The 23,393-nt window shown below is 39.7% G+C and overlaps 5 protein-coding genes across 7 annotated transcripts; 3 read left to right on the top strand and 2 right to left on the bottom strand.

Moving 5' to 3' along the window:
* The first annotated feature begins 179 nt into the window (after positions 1-179).
* On the top strand, positions 180-3,898 carry hdhd5 (haloacid dehalogenase like hydrolase domain containing 5). Its single transcript, XM_085915028.1, has 8 exons — positions 180-434; positions 1,554-1,763; positions 1,842-1,954; positions 2,152-2,245; positions 2,405-2,438; positions 2,679-2,853; positions 2,935-3,123; positions 3,203-3,898. Exons 1-8 carry the CDS (start codon positions 351-353, stop codon positions 3,612-3,614), a joined length of 1,311 nt encoding a protein of 436 aa, XP_085771154.1. The 5' UTR covers positions 180-350; the 3' UTR covers positions 3,615-3,898.
* ccdc34 (coiled-coil domain containing 34) lies at positions 3,876-5,919 on the bottom strand. The gene is made up of 7 exons (XM_085915029.1): positions 5,813-5,919; positions 5,275-5,536; positions 5,065-5,185; positions 4,863-4,970; positions 4,626-4,781; positions 4,416-4,542; positions 3,876-4,292 (listed from the first exon to the last, which is right to left on the bottom strand). The coding sequence occupies exons 2-7, from the start codon at positions 5,517-5,519 to the stop codon at positions 4,120-4,122; spliced, it is 930 nt and encodes a 309-aa protein (XP_085771155.1). The 5' UTR covers positions 5,520-5,536; positions 5,813-5,919; the 3' UTR covers positions 3,876-4,119.
* Positions 5,920-6,949: 1,030 nt separating this feature from the next.
* On the top strand, positions 6,950-10,726 carry slc15a5 (solute carrier family 15 member 5). The gene is made up of 10 exons (XM_085913735.1): positions 6,950-6,962; positions 7,026-7,493; positions 7,829-8,051; positions 8,367-8,536; positions 8,808-9,028; positions 9,246-9,432; positions 9,620-9,808; positions 9,884-10,015; positions 10,084-10,192; positions 10,585-10,726. The coding sequence occupies exons 1-10, from the start codon at positions 6,950-6,952 to the stop codon at positions 10,724-10,726; spliced, it is 1,854 nt and encodes a 617-aa protein (XP_085769861.1).
* Positions 10,727-11,616: 890 nt separating this feature from the next.
* Positions 11,617-13,127, top strand: tmem17 (transmembrane protein 17). The gene is made up of 5 exons (XM_085913888.1): positions 11,617-11,794; positions 11,951-12,054; positions 12,246-12,359; positions 12,475-12,618; positions 12,729-13,127. The coding sequence occupies exons 1-5, from the start codon at positions 11,686-11,688 to the stop codon at positions 12,804-12,806; spliced, it is 549 nt and encodes a 182-aa protein (XP_085770014.1). The 5' UTR covers positions 11,617-11,685; the 3' UTR covers positions 12,807-13,127.
* On the bottom strand, positions 12,797-23,258 carry agbl2 (AGBL carboxypeptidase 2). 3 transcript variants are annotated; one of them, XM_085913879.1, is made up of 23 exons: positions 23,182-23,258; positions 21,922-22,051; positions 21,522-21,689; positions 21,204-21,311; positions 20,530-20,686; positions 20,207-20,456; positions 19,201-19,602; positions 18,822-18,964; positions 18,584-18,625; positions 18,344-18,503; positions 18,137-18,263; positions 17,959-18,059; positions 17,771-17,874; positions 17,217-17,295; positions 16,988-17,089; positions 16,832-16,912; positions 15,764-15,862; positions 14,893-14,992; positions 14,328-14,735; positions 14,218-14,248; positions 13,960-14,153; positions 13,684-13,819; positions 12,797-13,450 (listed from the first exon to the last, which is right to left on the bottom strand). In XM_085913879.1, exons 2-23 carry the CDS (start codon positions 22,031-22,033, stop codon positions 13,357-13,359), a joined length of 3,198 nt encoding a protein of 1,065 aa, XP_085770005.1. In that variant the 5' UTR covers positions 22,034-22,051; positions 23,182-23,258; the 3' UTR covers positions 12,797-13,356. The 3 variants fall into 3 exon arrangements, with proteins under 3 accessions (XP_085770005.1, XP_085770004.1, XP_085770006.1); XM_085913878.1 differs by lacking the exon at positions 23,182-23,258 and adding an exon at positions 22,435-22,677; XM_085913880.1 differs by lacking the exons at positions 18,584-18,625; positions 23,182-23,258 and adding an exon at positions 22,435-22,677 and having other exon boundaries at positions 12,798-13,450.
* Between the last annotated feature and the right edge of the window lie 135 nt (positions 23,259-23,393).

Raw genomic sequence — 23,393 nt, 5'->3', positions numbered from 1 at the left:
AAAACAACTGTATCGGTAATGTAACTTTTAAACACATTAGAATTTGAAAATAAATCACAATTTAATAAGCACACCAGACGAACTATATAGTTTCGTTTTCCCTAAAATGAACCGCGCCTCTGAATTTCATTCAAGGGCGTTTCCTGGAAGCGTGACGCAGTTTTACGCATGCGCTTTTCGTGGCCCGGAATAAATTTAAGACCACCACAAACGCTATTGAGTCAGCGGGGTATTGATTCAAGGTTGAACTTTTTGCGACCTTAATAAAAAGAAAAAAAAATAGCCATCAGTGTCGTAAGCACTGGGCCCGTTTGTCTTTGCTCGCGCAGCATTTCACTAGCAGACTAATCATGCAGACATTAAGGTGTTTGAGAAGTGCGTGGAAACTCTTGCAACCAGGCAGTGAAGGTGCAGCCAGAAGATATTACAGCCATGTAAGTGATTGCTTTTTTTTTTCTCCCCCGAAGGTCAGTGGGGCAATCGAAAGATCCTCCTGCCAGCAGCTTTTTACAACGAGTAAATTCTACTTAGTCATATTATCTGTATCACTGTGTCACAATCCTTTAGGAGCAAAGTATTGACAAGCTTTTGTTTTGCAAAATATTGATCTAGAAATGCACTCACCGATCTTCTCATTAAATGTACCTGATAAAAATAAAAAGATTCAGTGCATAGCTGTATTATGAATTGAACATGCTTGTGCACACTGTTTACACTAAAGAGATTCATTTAATTATGTATTCGAACTGAACTGACCATTTCTAATGTTTTGCCTGTTAAGGCTTTAAAAAGTAGAGGTAACATTCATAGAGTTATGTTGCAACTTTCTTCTGCCCTGTGCACCCCACTCATGAACGGCATCACACAAAAACGCGAAAGAGCAGATATTTGTTTTTTAAAGCAATATTATTTTTGTATATCCGTATTTTCTGACCTTATTCATTTACATTTAAAGTTTTCACAGAATTTTCCTTTCCTCAAGATTCAAAGATACCAAACATGCAAGAACTTCTTTTTTGTTTTGTTTTTTGGTCACACCAGTTTTCCACATGACATGGCACAAAATATAATCCCAGAGGTCCCAGATGATCCGGTTTTGATTGGCCAGTAAATTCCAAAATTTGTGAAAAGAGCATAAGATAAAATAAAAATGGTAAATTGATCAGGGTAATGATGAAGCAAAACTTCAAAGAGTGCAAAGATGCAAGGCATCAAAGTTGTAGAACATGCAAGATGCTTGAATGGTACATTCAATTTGGAATTGACAAAAAAGAAAAAGGTTTCAAGAATAAAGTGTTGAACATGCAGGGATGAATCGGTAATAGGATATAATGATAGTTTGGAGTTTTTTGAATTTTTAATTGTTTAATAAATACTATTATTAATACTGTATATACTATTATAACATTTTAAAGCTTGAGAGAAGCCAAAATCACAATTTGTTTTCTATTAAATGTTCAGCCTTAAATTGTATCGAAACAATAATGCTGCACAATGGATGATCAATTCATGCCACCCCCCCCCCCTTCTCTGTGCACCCATCTTTTCTCTAGCCATGTTCTCGGGGCTCATTCGGTCTCCTCTTTGACATCGATGGCGTGCTGGTGCGCGGTCAAACACCCATCCCTGCTGCTAAGCAGTGTTTCAAGAAACTTGTGGACCACCAGGGTAAATACAAAGTGCCTGTGGTGTTTGTCACCAATGCTGGAAACTCCATACGGCAGACTAAAGCAGAGCATCTTTCACATGTGCTTGATGTAGAGGTGAAGGCCAACTTCTTTTATTTTTGAATGTCGTCCCAACTTGCTTTGTCTTATTTTGTATCTGTTTCTCTGATTCAGGTGTCGCCCGAGCAGGTGATGCTGTCACACAGTCCTTTGCGAATGTTCACACAGTTTCACCAAATGTGTGTGCTGGTGTCAGGACAGGGTCCCGTTGAAGAAGTGGCTCACATGTATCCTGTTTCAAATCTGCAACTCATGCTCTCAATTGATTCTGTTTATTTAGCGTGTTTCCACTCTGCTCGTCAAAGTTTAAAAAAAAAAAAAAAACTTTGGACCCTTTACCGCCTGTTTGTCTGTAGATTTACTCTATCATTGTTACAAAGACTAAAGGTCACGTGGGAATTGCCTTGACCTACTTAAATTTCAGGTTGGGCTTCCAGAATATTGTCACCATCGATAAACTCCGAGAGAGTTACCCACTTCTGGATATAGTGGATCATAACAGAAGACCCAAAGGCAGCGTGAGTTATTTAGCTCCACACTAACCGCAAACGTCTTGTCAACACCATCACGATTTAGTATGAGCTGATCTTAGAGCAGCTCTTCTTTACTGGATGTATTGTACCTAATGTACCGTATACATAGTAATTTTTTTTTCATACTTCTATCTTGTCCCACAGATTCCTCCTACTAAAGGTTTACAGCAAATAGATGGTATGTTTCTACACGTGCATATGATATTAAGTAGTGTATATACAAGTGCATCTCAGCAACTTAGAGTATCATAGAAAAAAAATATTCTAGGAGTTTACTTTAAAAAGTTAAATTTAAAGATATACTTCAATACTTTTCATCTTTAGTTTGACCTCATATCGATATTAAAAGTAATTCTATGATATTCTAATTGATTGAGATGCACGTGTACATGTTTTGTTTCCTCTTATATCCTTGTAGCGGTCATCTTATTTGGTGAGCCAATTAGATGGGAGACCAATCTCCAGCTTATTCTTGACGTCCTTCTAACCAACGGAAATCCGGACAGGAATTGGAATAATATGCAGTATCCTCACATTCCTCTACTGGCCTGCAACATGGATCTGATGTGGATGACCGAAGCCAAGAATCCCAGGTCGGTTGTTTGGGGGGGAACAAAAGTGCTTTTTTTTTTTTTTTCCCTTGAATTTTCATTCATGTTGTGGTTCCTTAACAGGTTTGGTCATGGTATGTTCCTGGTGTGCTTGGAGAGCCTTTACAAGAAGGTGACAGGTCATGACCTGAAGTATGAAGCTCTGATTGGTAAACCCAGCATAGTGACTTATAATTATGCAGAGCTGCTGGTCAGAAAGCAGGCCGAGAGACTTGGATGGGCCACACCCGTAAAGAGACTATACGCAATAGGGTGAGTCCATTCCTCCATTTTGGCACACACACTTTTAGTTCATCCAAACTCATTGACATCTTTCTCCTCTCCATGATAGCGATAACCCTATGGCCGATATATACGGTGCCAATCTCTACAACCGTTACCTCCAGGCTGCTCAGTATCCTCAGGCCCAGACGAGAGCTAAACAAAGTGGGGCACATTCTCAAGGCGGTTACCAGACCCCTAATAACATGACATCAACCGAGCTAGGCGGCACACCCACTGCGTTCGAGCCAGGCTCGGATCTCCCCGAGGCCTGTCGCTCCATTCTGGTGTGTACGGGAGTGTACAGCAAAGAGGAGGAGCTGCCGTCGGACTCGGGACACACGGTGACCGAGCAGCGCATCTTTCACGGTCACAGGGACTTTGGCTTTGACCCGAGCCTCACGCAGCCGTCCTATGTGGTGCAGGATGTCAATGATGCCGTGGAGTTAGTGTTCCAGCAGGAGGGATGGCCCCTGGATTAAGTGGCCCATTAAAGGGGTGAAACATTGTGTATTTTGGAGAATCCAGGTCCAGATAGTAAAACCCTGGCACAAGTCAATAAGATTATTTACCTGTCAGTTGAATTGATGCAACTGTGGCTGGGTTTTTACTTTCTGGATCTGACACCAATATATTTTTATCACAAAACATGTTTTTTTTTTTTTATCAGAACAACAAAATGTTGTTTTCACACTGTAATTATGTAAAGTTGGCTATACTTAAGTGTGTAGTTGTATTCGTCATTAAAAGAGGGTGTTTTTAGAGGCATTTGTGGTTTTATTATTTCTTAAAAATGAATTGATAAAATTAAAAAACGCAAACTTTTTAATTTCTCTGCTAAAAAAAAAATAATAATACAAAAACTGGGCTAGTTCATGAAAAATGCACCATAATCGGTTTACCCTTCCTTTAAAACAAGCTCAAGAAGGAAACGTTAGTGTTCCCCTTGTCACAATGTGATTCCCATTTGAATTGGACAAAGCTTTGTCATCTGTACGTCCTGTTTGTGAATCGAAATGTTGAGCTTTGATGTCCTCTTCTTTGTTTTTGAATCGGTTTGCTCGGTGTGTTTTCGGGGGATGTTTCAGGAGGGGGCGTATGGATGGGCTTCCATGGGATTGGGTTGTAAAAGCCGGGTGCTGGGTGGAAGCTGCAGGGATCTGAAGGCAGGATAGCACTTGCAGGTTACACACATGCAATTAATGGACCACGATTCACATATCTACATGATGGTATTATCCAGAAAGTTGCCAAGAAGCTAAGAATTGCCACTTCACACTCACTTGAATAATGAGGTGGTTTTGGACTTTGTTTGCATTTTTCGTTGGATTTTGTCAGCCATTCCTTAAAGTTCTCCTCTGCTTTCCTCCGCCGCTCTTTCTCCTGCTCCTCTCTCAGACTTGCTTCCTCCTGTTGAAACGAGACAGACCCCAATGATCAAAACATAAGGCCAAGCAGTAGCTAAATCGCAGACACTTTGAAAAGGGTCTTACTTTTTGCTTCTTTTCCTTTTCTAACCTCTCTTGTTTCTTCTTCTGAAGCCAGTCGTTGTACTTCTGTTGAGCTTTCTGTTGAAACTCTCTTTGTTTTTCCTGTTGATGCCGTACCTCCTCTTCTTTGCTGATTTTCAGAAGATGATTATGTCTTTCCTTGGATTACAATCATAAAACATGATCAGAGCAGTTTTTTTTTTTTGCAGTAATGGCTAACTTAATGGGGAAGATTTCAACCTGCTCTCGTTTAAGCTGTTGCCAGTCTCTGATCTTTTTATCCTCCATGATCTTTTTCTGTTTCAGTTCCATTTCTTCATGTTCTTTTTGTTCCTTGAGTAAACGTGCCTGATTAAAGACGTGTTTGAATCAGAACTTGTAGCCATGCCTTTTTTGAGAAAAGTGGGACAATATACGCCGATAAAACAACTTGTCAACTTGCCTTCTCGGTTTTCATTTTCATTTTAAGCTGGTCTTCTTTTGCTTTGTTTACCAGCCACATTTCCCAGGCACTGAGGGCTTCAGGTTCTGTCTGACTTGAGGTGTTTTTCTGTTGCTCACATCTTAAAAATAAGAATATGTAAGCGGAGATGAAAGGACTGTGTACATTTAAAATGATTTCTGTTCACCTTATAGAAGAAGCAGGTAATACCTGGACGGTTGCTCAGTAGCACTGGGCGGTTGCTCAGTAGCACTGAGCGCGTCTTCATCGCTTTCATAACTATCATGGTAGATTGGGGATAACAAGGAGTAAGTGTCGTCGTCCTCAGGTAGGATGTCGTCGCCCACCAGGTTTTCTGGTACGCAGACGTGTTTTCGCTCATCTGACTTGAGGGGGGTCGAGCTGAAGTCATCAGACGCAAGCGCTGGGGAGCTCGGTTGGCACCAACCAGACATGTCTAGAAGATCGATACCTGCAAGCGGGATACAGTTACTTTACATCACAGCAACTTTATGACTAATATGTGTTGTTGTTTTTCTGTAATCACATCACATAAATGGTACTGCAACAGGTCCACGTTCATCGTAGTACCCAAACGCTAATGCAAACGCACATAGTACAAATACGAAATTAGAGTTAGCTAAATTTGGCTAGCACAGAGTATTGGCACTACGGTTTAACGATATTTCATCTCACTATGCTAGTCATTGGGTAATTTACAATAATGTTTGCCCAAATAATTTCTTACTTTTAATATAGCGGTGCCATCCGGCATTTACTTCCTCCCTTTCATGTTCATAAACTTCACGAACAATCGTCTTCCCATGATGCACCACGCCTAAGACATGACGACGACTGACGTCATTCCGGATCTGTACTTTATCAATTTTACTTTGCATTTAAAATAGGAATTTGGATATTACTGCATTATATGGTGATCCAAAAGAAATCCATGCAAGTGATAAAACTATTTTACATATCATTACAAAACACCTTTCACAAATTATTTTGTTACCGGAAACACAAGATATGGATAAATTATTATATATTATTATTATTATTGTTATGATATATCATAAATAATATATAATTGATAAATATTGAAAAATCAAACCTTGAATTTGGAATGTCAGAAATATCGAAAAACAACAATAAAACTTGATTATACCGTGGATGTTATAGTTTTACTTTCTGACTAAGAGTCATTGAGTGTTTTTTTTTTAATACAGGTCACAAGAATGTTTTTTTTTTTTTGTAATGCTTTAGACTTATATCAACTGGCAGGTTTACAGCACTGCACACTCAAACTACAGTTATTTTTTATAAAGCTAAAAGAGACACAATATTTGCAATGAGTCAGCTGTATTTCACACCTGTCACTTCGACCTGATCCCTGGTTTAACCTTTACCGTAACCCCAGGCACAATGTACTGATTCAGCCGTGCTTGGTGTTTACGTGTGTGCCCTCTGTCTCATGCTCTTAACATCATCAGCCTAAATACAGCAAGCGTTCCAAAATGAGTTTGGACTGTTTTCACAAAGAGTTGTGGTATTTGGTGAGTGCTTCTTATGTGTGAAATAAAATTATCTTTTTTGTTGTTGTTGTGTTGAGCTGATCTGTTTTATTGGAAGAGCATATTAATACAAAATGTTTGGTGGAATCTTTCAGTGGAAGTTAGGTAAATTAAAATTAGGTATTAAGACTGTAGGAAAGCTGTTTGTCCGGAAAGGACAAAACAACCAAATGCATCTTGGTCATCACAGAAGTATTTCTGGGCTGCTCTCTAAATTGTTTCCATCCATCACTTCTACGGATACCGTGTTTTAATGATGTGTCAATTGACTGTGAGGAAAACGTGTGACGCATTTAATCAGTAAAGTAATCATGAGGAATGATGGTGAGCTCGAAGCACGTGTCGAACACAGTTGTGTCTGATGTTTTGTATGTCCGCTCGGGCCAGCCCCCCGGCCTCGGCTGCTCGTCTCCGAGAAGGCAGAGACTTCATATTCAGAGCTCGGCAATTTCACAGACGACATCCATTCCATGAGGGAGTCTGGTCACCAGTTAGCAAGCGGGATGGTGGCAGGGGACGTTCAGAGACTGCCTGAGAGAGAACGCCATCTGCGGCAGCTCTCCAAGACCACTCGTCCAGACCGGAGAGCATCACCTGGACGCCGCAAAAAGCTTCAAGTCATCATTTGTGTTCTGCTGGTGGAGCTGTGTGAAAGATTCACATTCTTCTGCATTGTATGCAACATGATTCTCTTTTGCACCGTAAAGCTCGGCTACGACAACTACCTGGCCGCAACAGTGAACTTGTGCTTCATAGGAGCCAGCACACTCACCCCTGTGCTAGTCGGCTGGTTTGCCGACACCTGCTTAGGAAGAACCAAGGTGCTCTACTTGTGCGTGTTTCTCCATTTCTTTGGTAAGACACAATGTTTATTTTTCGTATTTTTATATGACATGGTTCACATTTTGATTTTGGCAGAGCATCAGAATTTTTGAGCAGTTTTTAGTTTTCTACAGTTATGTACCGTGGAAACTCAGATCACGAAAAAGAACTTACACACACAAAAATCGGACAAAAAAAGAACTAAAATCATGAGAGGTCTTACTGTACTACATAGTGTGGATCCCTTTATTTACCTTTTGACCCCATGTTCAAATCAATATTTCAGCCCAGTGTGAGCTAATATGTTCAGTAATATCTTCAGCTTCTAACCTGCAATCGCAGTGACTCCTCAATTGTATTTTCCATAGGCACGGCCATGTTACCCGTCGTAGCGTTTCCTTTTGAAGATTTCTACATTGACATTCATCATATGAGTCACAAGTTGGAAGCTCAAGAGCAGCAGGCGCTGTTCTACACCGGCCTTCTGGCTGCTGCACTTGGCATTGGTGGTATCCGGGCCATTCTCTGTCCCTTGGGTGCTTACAGCCTGCAGAGCTACAATCAGTACCAGCTTCTGGGCTTCTTCAACTGGTATGTGATGCATCTACAGAATGTCCATTTAGTTGGCAAGTACATATCGGAATCAATATTTAAAGTAACCGGGACTTTGGATATTGGGTAATTGTTGTGCAAAGATGACATTTAGCTTGTTCTTCAGCTAACTTATTGTATTCTTACTAACCTGGGGGAATACATATGATGACGATACAGCATAAATAGGTGCACAACGTGTGTATGTATCTCAAATTGAAGCGAGTGATTTGTCCATGTTATCTTAGAGCAAGGAATTTCATCTGAATGCTGCAAAACATAATGCAATAAGACTCGTGTCATTCTTTCTTTTAGGTTCTACTGGTTGGTTAACCTAAATGCCACTGTTGTTTTTTTGGGTATTGCTTACATCCAGCAATCTGTGGCCAAAAATCTGGTTTTTTTAATCCCCTTCACATCGGCATTGCTGGCACTTATTGCCATACACATGATGCGCAACAAACTCATCTACAAACCCAAGAAAGGTAAGATGCATGCACCATCAATATTTTGTCATTAGAATATTTCTGGTCATGTCGGTTTTTGTTTTTTTACTCTTTTGACCAAATTCTTAAAAATTCAACCCAAAATGTTTATTGTACCAAACATCATGGCTAAAATGCTTTGGTAGAAAGCCATAAAACTCTCACAAACATTAAAAAACAAAGCCATATAAGAGTTTTTTTTTTTTAGGTAAGTGAGATTAATTTTTTATTTTTGGCACCTTAAACTAATGTCGTCTTGTTTCTGTCAAAGGCGGATCCTTACTGACCACGCTTGGAGTTTTCATGAACTCCCTCAAGATGTGTTGCCTTCACTATCGCCACCTTAGTGGAGATGTGCCGTCCTGGTTGGACCGGGCCAAGGAGAATAACGGCGGGCGGTACAGTGAGACTCACGTAGAGAACGTCAAAGTCTTGGCCAAGCTCTTCCCTCTTTATGGTCTCCAACTGATATACAGAGCCTGTATTACTCAGGCAAGTAGCAAATTAAAGCAGGGGTCATCAACATGGGGGGGGAACTAGGTAGCCCCCAAGGAAACAATGAGTAAGGGCATTTTAGTAGATTTGGAAACTGGTCACTCGCCAAGAAGTAGCTCTCAATTACAAAAAGGTTGGTGACCCCTGCTGTAAAGTGTCTCAAGCGCAAAGTACAAAAATGCATTATTTTGTTTTTTACTGTGGTTCCATGCAGATTCCTTCTGGATACTACTTACAAGCGATGAACTCTAACCTCCACCTGAGTGATGCCCTGTTACCCATCGGCACCATGAACGTGATCAGCATTTTACCTCTTCTCATGTTGGCTCCGATGATCGAGTGCGTGAACAGCTACTCTCTCTCCATGGCCAAAACTCCAGTGGCACCGGCAAAAGTAATTAGTGAGTATTCTCCTTTACCCACCACTGGGTGACACAACACGGTGTTTTATCATCTTCATCTAAATATGCCTCTTTTTGTTCTATCTCTGCTGCCCTCCCTCTTCTCTCTTAAAATGACTTGTCATGCAACTCCCATTCTGCAGCCCCCTGTCTCATCACCCCACCCTATCTAATCCTCCCCTTACAGTTCTGGGGCATGCATGTGCAGCTCTGTCCGTCCTGGTGGCAGGTTTATCTGAGCTGCACAGAAAGGCTTTCCCCCTGGTGGAGCAAACCCTCTCCGGAAAGGTTCTCCAAGTATCTTCTATGCCGTGTTTCCATCTGGCGCCGCAGTACATCCTACTTGGACTGGCTGAGGCTCTGGTCACTCCAGCATGTGAGTGAAAAGGCAGATTTGCTTAAGCAACAATGGAATGTCGTATTCAATTCATGTTTCTGCTTTCCACGGCAGGTTCTCTCATCTCTTTCCAGTTGACCCCTGGGCACATTCGAGGAATCTCCCTGCACTTTCTCACACTGTCCTATGGGGGAGGCTGCTTCCTTGGAGCTATCTGCATTCAGTTGGTCTACTTCATGTCTGGAGGTAAACAAGTACTCATACTTACTTTAAATTCTACATGTTGTATAATACATAGCAATGCTTGACTGCAGGTTCCTTTTATCCAAGCGTCCTGCATGATGGAAATCTGGAGAGATTCTTTTTCTTCATGGCCACACTGATGATGATAAATACTCTGGTGTATTGGAGTATATCAAACAGGTACTGAGAATTACAGAAACAGAATTTACATAATCAGCTTGACCTTCAAGAAGTCATATTGCAGACTAATTCACTGACTAATGGTCAGCGAGTTGCATTTTTTTTTATTGTGCATGAATAAATGAAGGCCCCCTGACAAAATATAACTGCCTCTGATGGCCAGCGTGCTGTTCTAGATCCAGGAGGAAAGGCTCAGAGGTCCCACTTTTACTCTCAGCATTCTGAATGAGAGGCAAATGTGTTGATGGATGTTTTCAGCCCCTCCTAGTTCTCGTTTTTGTGAGATACACGGGCATATTGTAGGGAGGTCAAACTTAAGCCATTCATAATTATCTGCATGTAAAATATTGCCAGTTGCTTTTACAACTTCAAAACTTTTTTTCTTTCCTCAGGTACATGGATCTGAGTGTGCGGGGTAAAGCTTTGACAGTCAGCCCACTAACAGAGAAGCTTCTTCAGTACAAAGCTTGCCTGCGATACTATGACACTATGGAGCGATCGTACACAAACAACTCGTGTGAATTTATCATCTGAAGGAGTTTAAAAAATCATCTCTATACTTTGTGGCGCTGGCGCTGCTTACTGCTGTGTCAAATTGAATGTTTTTTGTTTTATTGTGATTTGTGATAAACTGTGAATGTTTTGCCACGTGGGCTGCAAATTGCATCTTGAGACTACATTTGTATGTTAAAATATGATACTGTATATACAACAAACGTGAGAAAAAACATGAAAACATTATTTTGACAATTTTTACCATTTCAAGAACTAGTCCTTATTTTTGTGTGACTGCAGCTGATTTTATACTCGCAACTCCAGCCCAACAAGTATAAATATTTGTGTATTAACATGACAATGACGTAAAACAGTTCAACAATAAAATTCATGATATTCACATGAGATGATGATGATGATTAAATGAATTAATGTGCGCAGATCACAACAAATGTGTTTGGGGAGTTGAACTTACTCCATCAGGTTTTAGTCTGATAAATCATTCTGAGGATGTAAAAATGCTTGCAACACTGAGGGCGAGCACTAAACCTCAAGCAACCTATCTATGCAAAACAAATTACACTAACATAAAGTGCAGTGCGGCAAGTTGAAACATTGCAAAATAAAATAGTACATTTTTATAATTTCATAAAACAGATATGATCCATTTATTTTCAACATCGGATCCTGTCTAATTTAAAAATTGAAAGTCACTAATTTAGCTGTTTCCCCATCCCTGATCTAGTGTACCTAATTTAATGACCCAGTGTGCGTAAAAAAGATGAGAAAAACAAAAGAAAAGCATTTGAACTCATCTATGTATTTAAAAATAAGGTGGGTTTTTTTTGCGCGTTTTCAGAGAGAATGTTGCCCCAAAACGGAGCCCCGGTGGTGCTTGGTTGCCATGGAGACGGCAGCAGCCTATGCCGTCTGAGAACAGGAAGAGGAGGATCACTTTTCCTTCTTTGATAAGAACGCTAACCATCGCTTTCTAAACAATGGATCTACCAGACACTATTAGAAAACGTTTGGAGGATTTTTCTCGTAATGTCTTTGTGGATCAGAGTCAATTTCCCACAAAAGAGCGCGACACGTCCTCAACACACGGTAAAGTTCACACGCAGCTAGCATAGCAGCGAGCTAGCATGACTAACAACTGGAATGTTTTTTTGTGTGTGTGTGTGTGTTTATGTTTGGAGCAAACTCGTCTTTCCATGCAGCTTCACTTATGTGTAACAACTCTGTGTCTGTTTTCCCACCCAGACAAGCGCGTTCTGTCCAGCCTTCCCCTCCAGATGTCTCTGTTCTTTAACATGTGGTTCTTCCCCTTGTGGTGGATCAGTGAGATTGTCATGCTGCACCTCAAAGTACGAAAACATATGTTATAATAATAACTTGTACTTTGTAGTATTACACAAACACTGTACTGCTTTCTTCTGTGAGTTTGAAGAAGTTTGCCAGTCTGACACAGTACTGCGAGGTCATCTAAACGGAAAAGAACTGCATGGAAGTGTGATGAGCAACTGTTAACTTCATGATTTCTTTGTTATTTTACCAGTATTCTGCTTTGCCTGACTACTACAAGTTCATCCTCATGACTATCCTCATCCTGATGACTGTTATTGAAGCCATCAGACTTTATCTTGGCTATGTGGGAAACCTGCACGAAAAGGTGGCACGACAATACTAAAATGAATTTTGAGGATTGCTCCAGCGCCAATCACAAAAATTGAGGACAATGCAATGAGCACTAACCACAAATAATTTGTTATTTTGTTTTTGAAAAGGTTGCAGAGTTGGCTGGATTTTGGCTGCTGAGCATCTTGCTGCAGTTGCCACAAATCCTCTTTCAGCTTTTCAATGAAGCCATTCTTATACAGCCGCTGGAGAGAGCCGTTCACATTGTTTTAGCGGTTTTCATCCTCACGCAGGTATGAGGCTTCTTGTCGTTGTAGGACATCAGTCCTTCATTTTTTTGTACTTGAGTGATTTGGATTCAAGTTAGACAAGTAAAATGCTTTTTTTCTCTTGAATCCTCTAGGCTGTTGCTGGTTTTGTAGCACTCCGGGACTTGGTCAGACACACAGAAAGTCAATTCCATCTCCGCCAGTTTGATTAAAACATCTTTTTACCAACTTCACACACATCAGAACACATTTGAGCACCTCAAACGTCCAAGACTATAAGCACAATGTCACGTTTAAGTTTTATAAAATGTAAATAATGAATTTATTAAGAGAAAGCATATTTATATTTTGTCAATGTATAACATAAGTTTGTACATAGTTTTGGTATGATTGTAAAAAAAAAAACATGCAAATAATGTATTATTTTTATACTGCTTATTAAATGTAGCCATCAATGAATGTTACCATATGACTCCGTAATTTCAATTTTAGACATACAAGTCAAATTGTCAAGCTATGTTAGCATAGGTTAAAACACACCATCTAAAATGACATTAGCATCAGAGAGATCCTGTTAACTAGATGCTTTCACATGTTCCTTAAGTCCTTACAAATATGTTCCATTGATTGGCCAAAATGTCTGTAATCCCAACATCGTACTGTAAAGTGCAGCAGACTCGGATGGCCTCTCTGGAGCAGTGCCACAGTGACCTACTCTTCCTGAGTTACTGGGGACTGTGATCCTCAGCCTGACAGTGACGCTCACCTATGGTGCCATTCTGTAGATGTGGACGGCTTTGCTACAGGGGGTAAAATGCTCTTTAGTCTCCTGTCTTCTAAAGTCGCGTTGCTCAGTCTGATGAAAAGTGGAAAAACACAGGTTTGTACTGTTATTTTTTTTAATTGTGCTCTACAGTGGTATTCTGACATTGTGAAGTTGAGGTACAACTTGAAACCAATAAAACATCTCAGTTATCACAAACTATCCCCATCGTATCATGATATTGTGCAGAACACCAGTATATCTTGTTAAACTTCAGCTCAGTGGACCATTCATCTTTCCACAATAAAGATTTTCAATTTTTTTACCTGTGTCCTCGCACGTCTGTGTATCGTAGTACAGGTAATATCAAATTAGAGTGGGAAAGAGGCTTTCTCTGACTGATTTCGGTCATGAGATCTCGACGGTTCATCTCTCGAAATGGTAAATGTTTCAGCAATCCAACTAAATAAAATACAAAACCGGATTTATCAAACTTAAACCAGCTGAAGACACTGTATTTAGTCGAAATACATCATTTCGCAAGTTATTTATTTGCGTTTTCACTTGAGTACAAACCAACTATGTCAACATTCAAGACCAACCTGCAAAGTCTTCATCTCTCAGAGCTTGCCATTTGGTGCTAGATATGTGTTCAAGTGCAGTGGGCATATCCTGTTGGACATAGTAACGATTTGGCGTCATTGAGGGATTTCTATCTTTAGAATAATCATTCTCATCGCTGAGGCTTGGCGGCAGGTGCCTTGTGGGAACCACGTCAAACATGGCACGACGGCGACTGGAAAGAAAAAGAACCTCACTCAACCCGCAGCAGAAACAATCATTGATGGTCCAACTTTTACCTGTGAGATGATGCATTGGCGGGTGATAGTCCTAAAAGAGTGATACAAATTCAAACAGGTAGAACTTCTGCATGTGCAAAAAAAACAATCATTATGGATACACCACTCACCAGAGAAGCAATGCTGCTGTTGCTGCATTTCATGATGATGATGATGATGATGACGTTGAGGATACTGATGGTGATGATGGTGATGATGGTGATTATGGAATTCCTCCTGAGGATAATGATGATGACTATGATGGTGATAATGGTAATAATCCTGCTGCTGCTGTGGCTCCTCCCCCTGATGCTGTAGCTCCTCGTCCAGCTGTAGCTCCCGCTGCAGCTGATGATGATAACGTTGGTAATGTTGCTGCTGCTGATAATGTTGCTGCTGAAGATGTTGATGATACTGATGATGATTTAGCTGCTGCATCTGTTGCTGGACTGGGTACAAGAATCTTGGAGGGCGGCGAAGTAAAGCACTGAAGTGCAGTAGCTTTGATTTCCATTGTGCGTTCTCTTTCTGTTGTTCCTCTTTTAAGCAAATATCAACACACATCAACACAATTGTGACTTAAGACATTCCAATCAATAATTACGGATTACATTCCTTTGATTGATCCTTCTGAGTCCGAACCGCAAGTGGTGCTCAGTTAGTGCCCGTTAAATACAAGCGATATAGAAAACGCACCTTTTGTATTTGAAATGGCTGCAAATGGTGTGATGTTTGCGCTAGTTCTCTTCTTGCGATGCGTGTCTTTTTCTACCATCCTATCTTCTCGAGAAGTACTCTGAAACAGCACAGAGGATAACTTCCAACTTTCATTTGAAAAGAAATATCAAACGTTGTACTTGTCAGGTGCTAGTACAGTGGTACTTTAACCTTTGAACGCCACCACAGGGTTTTTCAAGTTTCAAGTCATCACTGGGTCCATTTTTTTTTTTGTTTTTTTTTTTGCTTTGTGCTTTTGTACAAGTCACTATTTACAGAGAGAATTGCAAAACATCTGTGCAGCATGCCAGCTCTCACTCACAATTTAAGATTAAATTGACTAACTAGCTCAGTCACAGGAGAAACGAAACTAAACTTTTTTTGGGCAAGAATATAATGAAAGTCAAACACCATTACTAGTTCTTTGAATTATCATTTAAATCATTTTAACATATTTGAAGGGTAAAATAGTAGGACAGGTAGATTATGGGATCCATATATCAGTGATACTTTTATTACTAAATGTAAAAAATGCTAATATAATTGGGGAAAACAGCCGTTTAATTAATAAACAACAGCAAATAGGCAGGTACAAAGACCTTAACCTTTTTTCTCACTTTCTTTTAATCTTTGCACAGATGTGAATTTAACTGCCTTGAATACGAGCCCCGCTCCAAAAAAAAAAAAGCCTCAGACATCTTCAGAAGATTGAATTCAAAGGGGTACACACTTAAGACAAATCAAAACTAAAATTGAGATATAGAATGTAGGTTTAAAAATTCATCAATTTACCAGCTAAAATGTGTTGGTAAATTGTATGGAATGTGTCAGACAACAGGAAAGTCATTACCTTGATAGGTTCAAAGCCTTGCCAAAGGGTTACATGACTGATCCCCAGATAATCAGTATTTCCTGCATGGATCACACTTTTCCGGCCAGGAAGTTTTACCTTGACAGAAAAAGTGTTGATACAATTCAACATGAGGAATAGTAATGGGGGTTCCATTCAAGACCTTACACTATAACGAGACAAGGAGACGAAGGCAAATCATGTCTCTTTTAGTCGCCACGGTGCCACCACATGAAAGTATTTTCGAACATCCTGCCTTATTCCCCTCATCTGAAACTGGGCCACGATGTGCCGAAATCACGACTGTGCTCGAGCAACTTGATTGTTGCAGTGTGCAGTGATGCAAGCGTTCATATCTGAGATTATTGGTGCTGTCGTTGTTAGAGATGTTCTGACTCGAACTTATTTTGCAAGAACCACACGGGAGACAGTATGCCCTTTAAGCACTTGCAAGTGGAGAGCCTGTTCGTTACTGTAGGTACAGCAATGTGCGAACAAACTCTGCCGTTAGTCTCTTACAAGAGCATATTTATTGAGAACAAGTAGGGTGGGGGGTGACATTGGACATGTTTGGTGGTCACCTCAGCAACTGGTTAATCAGTGCAGAGGGTCCCAGCTCATTGTTTTACAAGGCCGTGGAAACAGAAACTAATGGAGCATTGTAGATGACTAACTAAGCAAGAAAGTGTTTCCACACCATTTGGAAAGTTTCAACAACTTGAATGGTTAAAATTTTCAGAGTCAAGGAAAGGTAAAAGGTTTCAACAAAGTTAATAATTCTAGTCTACATTCCAACATAATCATACGATCAAGATAGTTTATAAACCCTAACAGTCGTGGTCACCAATTGTGGAGATGCGGTGCATGATGAGATGAGGAGATTGAATGTAAGTCATGTCTTGTTGACTCTTGTCTCAGGTCTTACTGTTTATACAGCAAGCAGCAAACAAACCTCTTTTGACCTATATTTGTCTATCAACGCTTTTAACCCAGAACCCTCTCAAAGATTCAGCTTTTTGGTGAATGTCTCCTTCATGGGTCAGCACAATAAAGTATTTCATGTCATACCTGCCATTTTCTCCTGTGTCTTTTAGGTGGTCTTTCTAGGAAACTCTCTTTTTGTGCATTCTCAATGTCATAGTCAGGCTCCTGCAAAGAGCCAAATGTTAAATGTTTGAGATTTATGATTTGTACAATTCAAAAATCGGTGTACTTTTGTCTTACAATATGTTGTGTGATGCTTTGCAGAACTTCAGGTTGGATCCTATTTTTCAGCCTGTCTCTTTCTTTGCGAGTCATTTTCTTCTTGTTCTTGACAGAAGATTGCTATGGGTGAGAGGATCAGCATATTTTTTTGTACGTTATCCAAATCTGATCATCATCTGACAAAAAAAGAAATGCGTATATAGAAAAATTTCTCCCCGGGAGCAGAGCATCACCTTATGTCACTTACCTCTGAATGTGCAGCTTGCGAGTGTGTGAGCAAATGTAATGGAAGTCCATCAGAATCTGAGCTATTGGAACCACTGGTGCTGCAAAAGCAAAAGAAGTAATAGTTACTTTCAAGTCCAATTTAATAACACACGTTACTCAAGTTTCCAATTGTTATGAATGATCAGGTTCATCTACCCAATGAATGTGATCCAAGAAAATTGATTTTCTATTAATTCAACAAGGAAAAACAATACTACATAAATGCAAGTTGATTCTCATTCATTGATTTGTTAAATTCAATACTTTTGCTTGTGTTTTAGCTTATTTTAAATCTTTTTGAATTGAAAAAGAATCAATATGGATATAATACACTCAAATAAATACATGGAATACATTTGCTTTGCTAGACCTTTTTATGGGATGATCATTTTTGCAACAAAAATTAAAACGTCTATGTGTGTGCACGTTTACATTCAACAACTCACAGAAGTGGGACATATTTGATTTAGTATGCATCGAAATTCTTGGGAAACTCTAGGTTTCCTCACAAATTCATGTATGTTGATAGATTACCCGGATTCCAAATCGTAGACAGAGAAGTCACTGTCCAATTCTTTGCCCAGTTCTCGGACTCCCTCTCTCAACAGAGTTGTCAGTTCTTTTATACAATAGGTCACCTGAAGCGGCATAAGTGAACTATTAAATCAGATGCATGAGTTTGAGTCAATAAAATCACAATAAGATGTGTGCTGTTCTCTTACCTTTGTCGGATCTGGATCACAAAAGTCAAGTAAGGTGTCTAAAAAATAATAGCCCAGGGACTTGAGGTCTTGAGTGGTGAAATGTGTTCCCTTCCGCTCACCTGATGAAATGTTAAAGTTGAAACACATCATAAAAGTATACACACAAAAACGACACATTCAGAAGGTGCACACCAACCCAGTGTGGAACCTCCAAAAGTGGCCTCCATGGTGTAGCTGTTTTTGATGCCAAGTCTCCACATGGCCACTCGTCCGGTTCCTTCTTTGGTTTTCTGAACCTGGAATTTACAGCTGTTGAAGGCGAACTATGCAAAAGAAGATGCAGAGGCTGGAATTAAGAGTGGACACAGATAAAAAAGAACAGCATTGTACTGACAAATAATACCTGGTCTTTGACATTCTTGCTCAGCATCAGAGGGAAAACACGCTCTCGAAGTTTCGGAGAATCATCATCTCTGTTGTTACAACCGTACATGAAGACGTTGTTTTTACGGTTGTGGCCATGGAAGTCACAGTAAAGAACTACTTCTGTCTGCTTCAACAATCTGAGGAATAAAGACAATAACAGTGACCTCAGAATTTTGTATCAACAAAATTTAATCAAAATAAGACGGTGTACAATTACTGCATTTTTGGAGCCGGTATGAAAATGACTTCAATAAATTCTCTGAGAATAAACAATAGACCAACAAATGTATCATCCTGCCATTAATCTTTGGAGCCAATTACAGGGCATACAAAACAGACAACCACATGTGCATTGTCACTGAGTGGAAATCAAATCCACGCTGCACCATCAGTGACTTATAAAAAGATACCATACAAAAAAAATACTAAGAAGATACACAATAAAAACTGCTCACTTTTCCACCATGTTCCGGGTGTGCCACACACATGGAAAGGAATCCCTGAGTGTACTATTGTAATTCCTGTTGAGGTCCCTGCCTGCCAAAGAGCAGCGATAATTGCCAACCACCACACCGTCTGGATTCAGCATTGGCACCACCTGAAGGATACGATGGAGAAAAAAAAAAGTCATTTCAAATGCCTGGCATGAAGCACCGATATCAAATAACTTATTGACCTTCTGGTCAAGTCATAAAACATGAGACAGCAATTACATCACTACTCAGTATTTTTTAAAAAATCAGAACACGACTAAGATAAAGAGCACCAACAGCTCAATCCAAAAATGCAGATCACTTAAAAGATTTCTGATCAGGTTCTTTTGAACTCGCTCACCTTAAAAACAAAAGTGTCTCGGAGAAGTTGCGCATCATCCGAGTTCCCCAGCAGGAAGTCCAGAAATCCCTCCATCAACCAGGATGCATTGGTTTCTCCTGGATGAACTCTGGCAGTGACCACCACAGCTCGCTTGATTTTTCCCTCTTCTTCTTTTTCGCCAGCCCGTGACGTTACTGTTAGCACATAGACTGCGTTTCCAGCTAGACTGTGACACAGGACTCGTACTTTGCAGTATGACACCACTGCTGGGTTGGATGAAATGTGCCTGAGATAGCGCTGGAGGTGTGAATAGGTATAGGGATAGCAATGGGCGAGGTAGCAGGTGTCAGATTCATACGGGAACTGGAGAGTCCATGTGAGGGAGTACAGGGTTCTTGACTCATTGGTATCCTTTGCATTCTGAATTGGGACAAACATGAGACATAGCGTTCATGTCGAGCACAGTTTCGTTATTCATTCATACATCGATCGATACAGCCTTGGATCCATCCATACACTAGTAAAGAATTTTGCAGGTGAGCAGGAGCCTTTCCCAAGGGTAAAGGTCACATCTCCGAGTGGTCACCAGTGTATAAAACTAGATTGGACTAGATTTGAGGGGGATAGGGAGTGAGAATTGGAAAATATGGATTAACAATATGTTTCACGTTGATGAAATTAGTGATAAATTAAATGGAGAATGTGCTGTATTTTTTGTTAATTATTTTTCATGATATAATAAGTGTGTTTTCTCTGTTTTTATATATTTGATAAATTTATCCGCCACCTCCCAAACAATGTTTCTAAGAAATTCTTCAATAATGGCAGATGAACATTGACTTCAAAATCCCAAATCTCACTTGGGACCACTGCAGTGATGAAAACATTTTCAAAGCAATAAATACAATAAAGTTTCCCAAAGATCCAATATTTCATTTTACCATAGCTCAACTGTGTCTCTCTTTGTGTACCCATATAAAGAAGCTCATAACTGTGACCATTTTTTGAACTTCAAGCCACCAACCTGACTGCGGTAGTATATGATGTCGGAGCCAGTTCGTATCCATCCAACAGCTTTCTCCGTAGCGGCTCTCTCAGAGTAGAGCAGAGGTTTCATGCCCTGGGAGTAGAGGCTGCGGCGCTTCATCAAGTTGACTATAGTGAGACGGTAGTCCACCCCAGCCTTCATGTTCCGGACTCTGAAGTAAAACCATTGCGTGTGCTTGCTGGTGTATAAATCAGTGCGCAGGGTGAGTTCATACTCATAGGGACCCCTGTGGAGGAGATGATACATAGATTAGGAGAACCTAAACACAAGGTAAAAATGAAACATTTTCAGTGACTCACACTTGCACAGCCTTCTGAAGGTTTCCACTCTCAAATCGTGATTCAAACTCAAGTGAGAGGTCTGGCTGGCTGGCTTCGTTAAAAGAGGAGGAGGTGCTATTCACAGACACCCGAGAACCTCCGACACGAGAGCATTTGAAGTAGGGACACTTGTCAGCTTAAAAAGAACGACAAACAAAAGACATCAGGAATTGGTCTTTTCAATAATATTTCTAAATAATATTTTTTTAATATAAAAAATTATTTGGCACTTATGTATTTTTCCTGTTATTTGGTAGTCATGTTTATCTACGAGTTTGTACTTATAATTGGGAAAATGGGAAAAATCCCTCTCATGATAAATGAATAATTCTATAAATGAATAAATCTGTTTTTAAAAACAATTTGACCTTTATAAAGGCATAATTCATGCTGCTCTCATTTTGGTTTTCATTGGCCAATGAGTTCCTATAGAATAGTCAGGGGTACAGCAGGGGTCACCGACCTTTTTAAAGCTAAAAACTACTTCTTAGATACTGATTAATGGCTATCACTTTGAAACACACTTCTGAAATAACACATTTGTTCCAATTGTATTTAATAATGTCATGATGTTATTATAGTAATAATAAATAATCTTTCATATAAATGACTGGTGAGCCCTACTGTGCAGTATTGTATAGTTATAAAGTTACCCTGGTCAATGCAATAGACAACTTGTCTGCTCTCCTCCCCAGTTGAAATGGGTGACTTCTCATTACCACTTGGTTGGTAGAAAGGTTCATGGTTTGGAGGCTCCCACTCTGCGATACAGAAATGCAGTACTATTAATTTGATTTTTTTTATTTGACTTTATTAATTCATGCTTGCAGTGGAGCCAAAAAGGCCCCACTGAAAAAACAGCAGAACTTTACAATAATAACAATAAAAAAAATTAAGATTGAATATTAAAGAAAAGTAAAAAAAATATATTAAATTGCAGATCATCAGATTATTTTTGGACTGCTGGTTACCTATGTGATGGATTGCATTAGTGATGACCTCACACTCTACTGGCCAACGCGCGCAGGAGATAGATGGGAATTGAACCAGGTCCAGTGGTGCTCGAAGACTAAAAACTGGGCGTCCACCATCAAACTCTACACGTAGCTGCCTGGTTCGCAGTGTCTGACTAATGGATACTAAAGAGACAGAAACAATTTCTTTAGTTAATCATTCTTTAAAACTCTCGTCCCATCCAGTAGATGTGGAAAAATATGTTCCCATTATGTCCATTATCTCACCTTCACAAAACAAGGTTAAACTGAGTGGGATTGCTTGTATGCCTTGAGGGCTACATTAGACATATATATTTAAACTAGTCAGGCTACTCTCAAAATAAATCTCTTGACATTAGGGACAGTAAACACTTACGTTGCTTTTTCTCTACTACGTCCTCCTTGTCCTCCTCTTTATTTGACTCATTGGTGTCAGATTTGTCCAATTGGTAGGAGTTCCACCAACTTCTTATCACAGGACCGGCCATGGCTGATGTTGTTCCTTCCTAAATGTCAAAAATGTAAAGCATGTCTATGAGGACCAGGCATTGTAAAATGCCAGGAGGTGTTTATTTTTGTTTTAAAATGTGGCATTAGTTTGGAGCCTGCAGAATAAAATCCTGCAGGCCTACACAACTGGGCAAGGTTTTGATATATTCATTAGCTGCATCAAAAAGGGCTAATTAACAAAGACAAAATGTCAAAAGTACATCGAATTGAATCAGAAATGCTTCATGCTCACAGGATTCAATTGCGAGTCGAGCATTCAATTACTTTAACACATTTTTTTTAAACGACTTTTTATAGAAGAAAATGATTGATACGATCATGTACACAAATACACATTTAAGTGACCATGACAGTATTGCCACTAGATTGTAGCACTTACTAAATGTTGCAGCAGATGTCATCCCCATGATGCTCACAGCCCCTTGGTGGCATATTTGCATGACATATGGGGATGGATATATGTTGCAATTTCTTTCTTTGGCATTTAGCCTGGTAACAGCATATCTTTGTTGTCCTCTTTCTCTACTCTTCCTATGTTTCTGAATAGATAACATTCAGACTAAAAAATATGAAATACTTGCAGTGCTCGACTAACAAAAACGGCTACATTCACAGTGCTGTTAAAATTGAAGCACAGAAAAGAATAGTTGTAGTTGACTTATGGTACACATTGAGATTGACACAGGGAATGATGCAGCAATGATGTCACACTATTTAGATTTTGTAAATAAAAATATTTCAAAGGTATTACTAAGATAGCCAATCAGATTGTGCTGATGTCATTCCCTATGCTGCTTGAATTGAAGACATTCATTTCCACTGCATCATACTTAACCGAGAGCCGATCTCAATTCACTGTTGAATTATTTCTTCTCCTACAATGTTCATAAGAACTGCACAATATTTTAAAAGCAGAATAGTCAAAGAGTATATTCAAGTGTAAAGCTGGTGACAAATGGCCAAAGAAATCGCACATTAAGTGACGGTAGGATCCCATCTTTGACGTTCTGATAACTCTGACCAAAAAAACACGATGTAGTGCTCATAAATTTGCTTTTCTTCCCATTACTTGCGGCTGTTAAATTAATATTTACAGTTTTTTTTTCATTAATTTAGGACGACTTACCTCGCTTCAACGCTGCATTTCAGTCCCAGCGTCTGAGAGAAGTTTGTAAAAAAACCAATCTTATTCGAGCAACAAGGTGTTGCCTAGCAACCGATGGGCCTAGCAAGCGCCGCAACAATTTAGCCTCTTTTTGTTTGGCTAAGCCAGTTTCCAACCTATAAAATCGCTCGGATACAATTGATACAATGGCAATAGTTCGTTTAGTTCCAATA

This window comes from Syngnathus leptorhynchus, chromosome 6 (assembly GCF_054491065.1).
Source record: "Syngnathus leptorhynchus isolate UIUO chromosome 6, UIUO_Slep, whole genome shotgun sequence".
NCBI lineage: Eukaryota > Metazoa > Chordata > Actinopteri > Syngnathiformes > Syngnathidae > Syngnathus > Syngnathus leptorhynchus.
The sequence above is the reverse complement of the archived record's forward strand: the minus strand, read 5'-3'. Positions and strand labels throughout refer to the sequence as shown.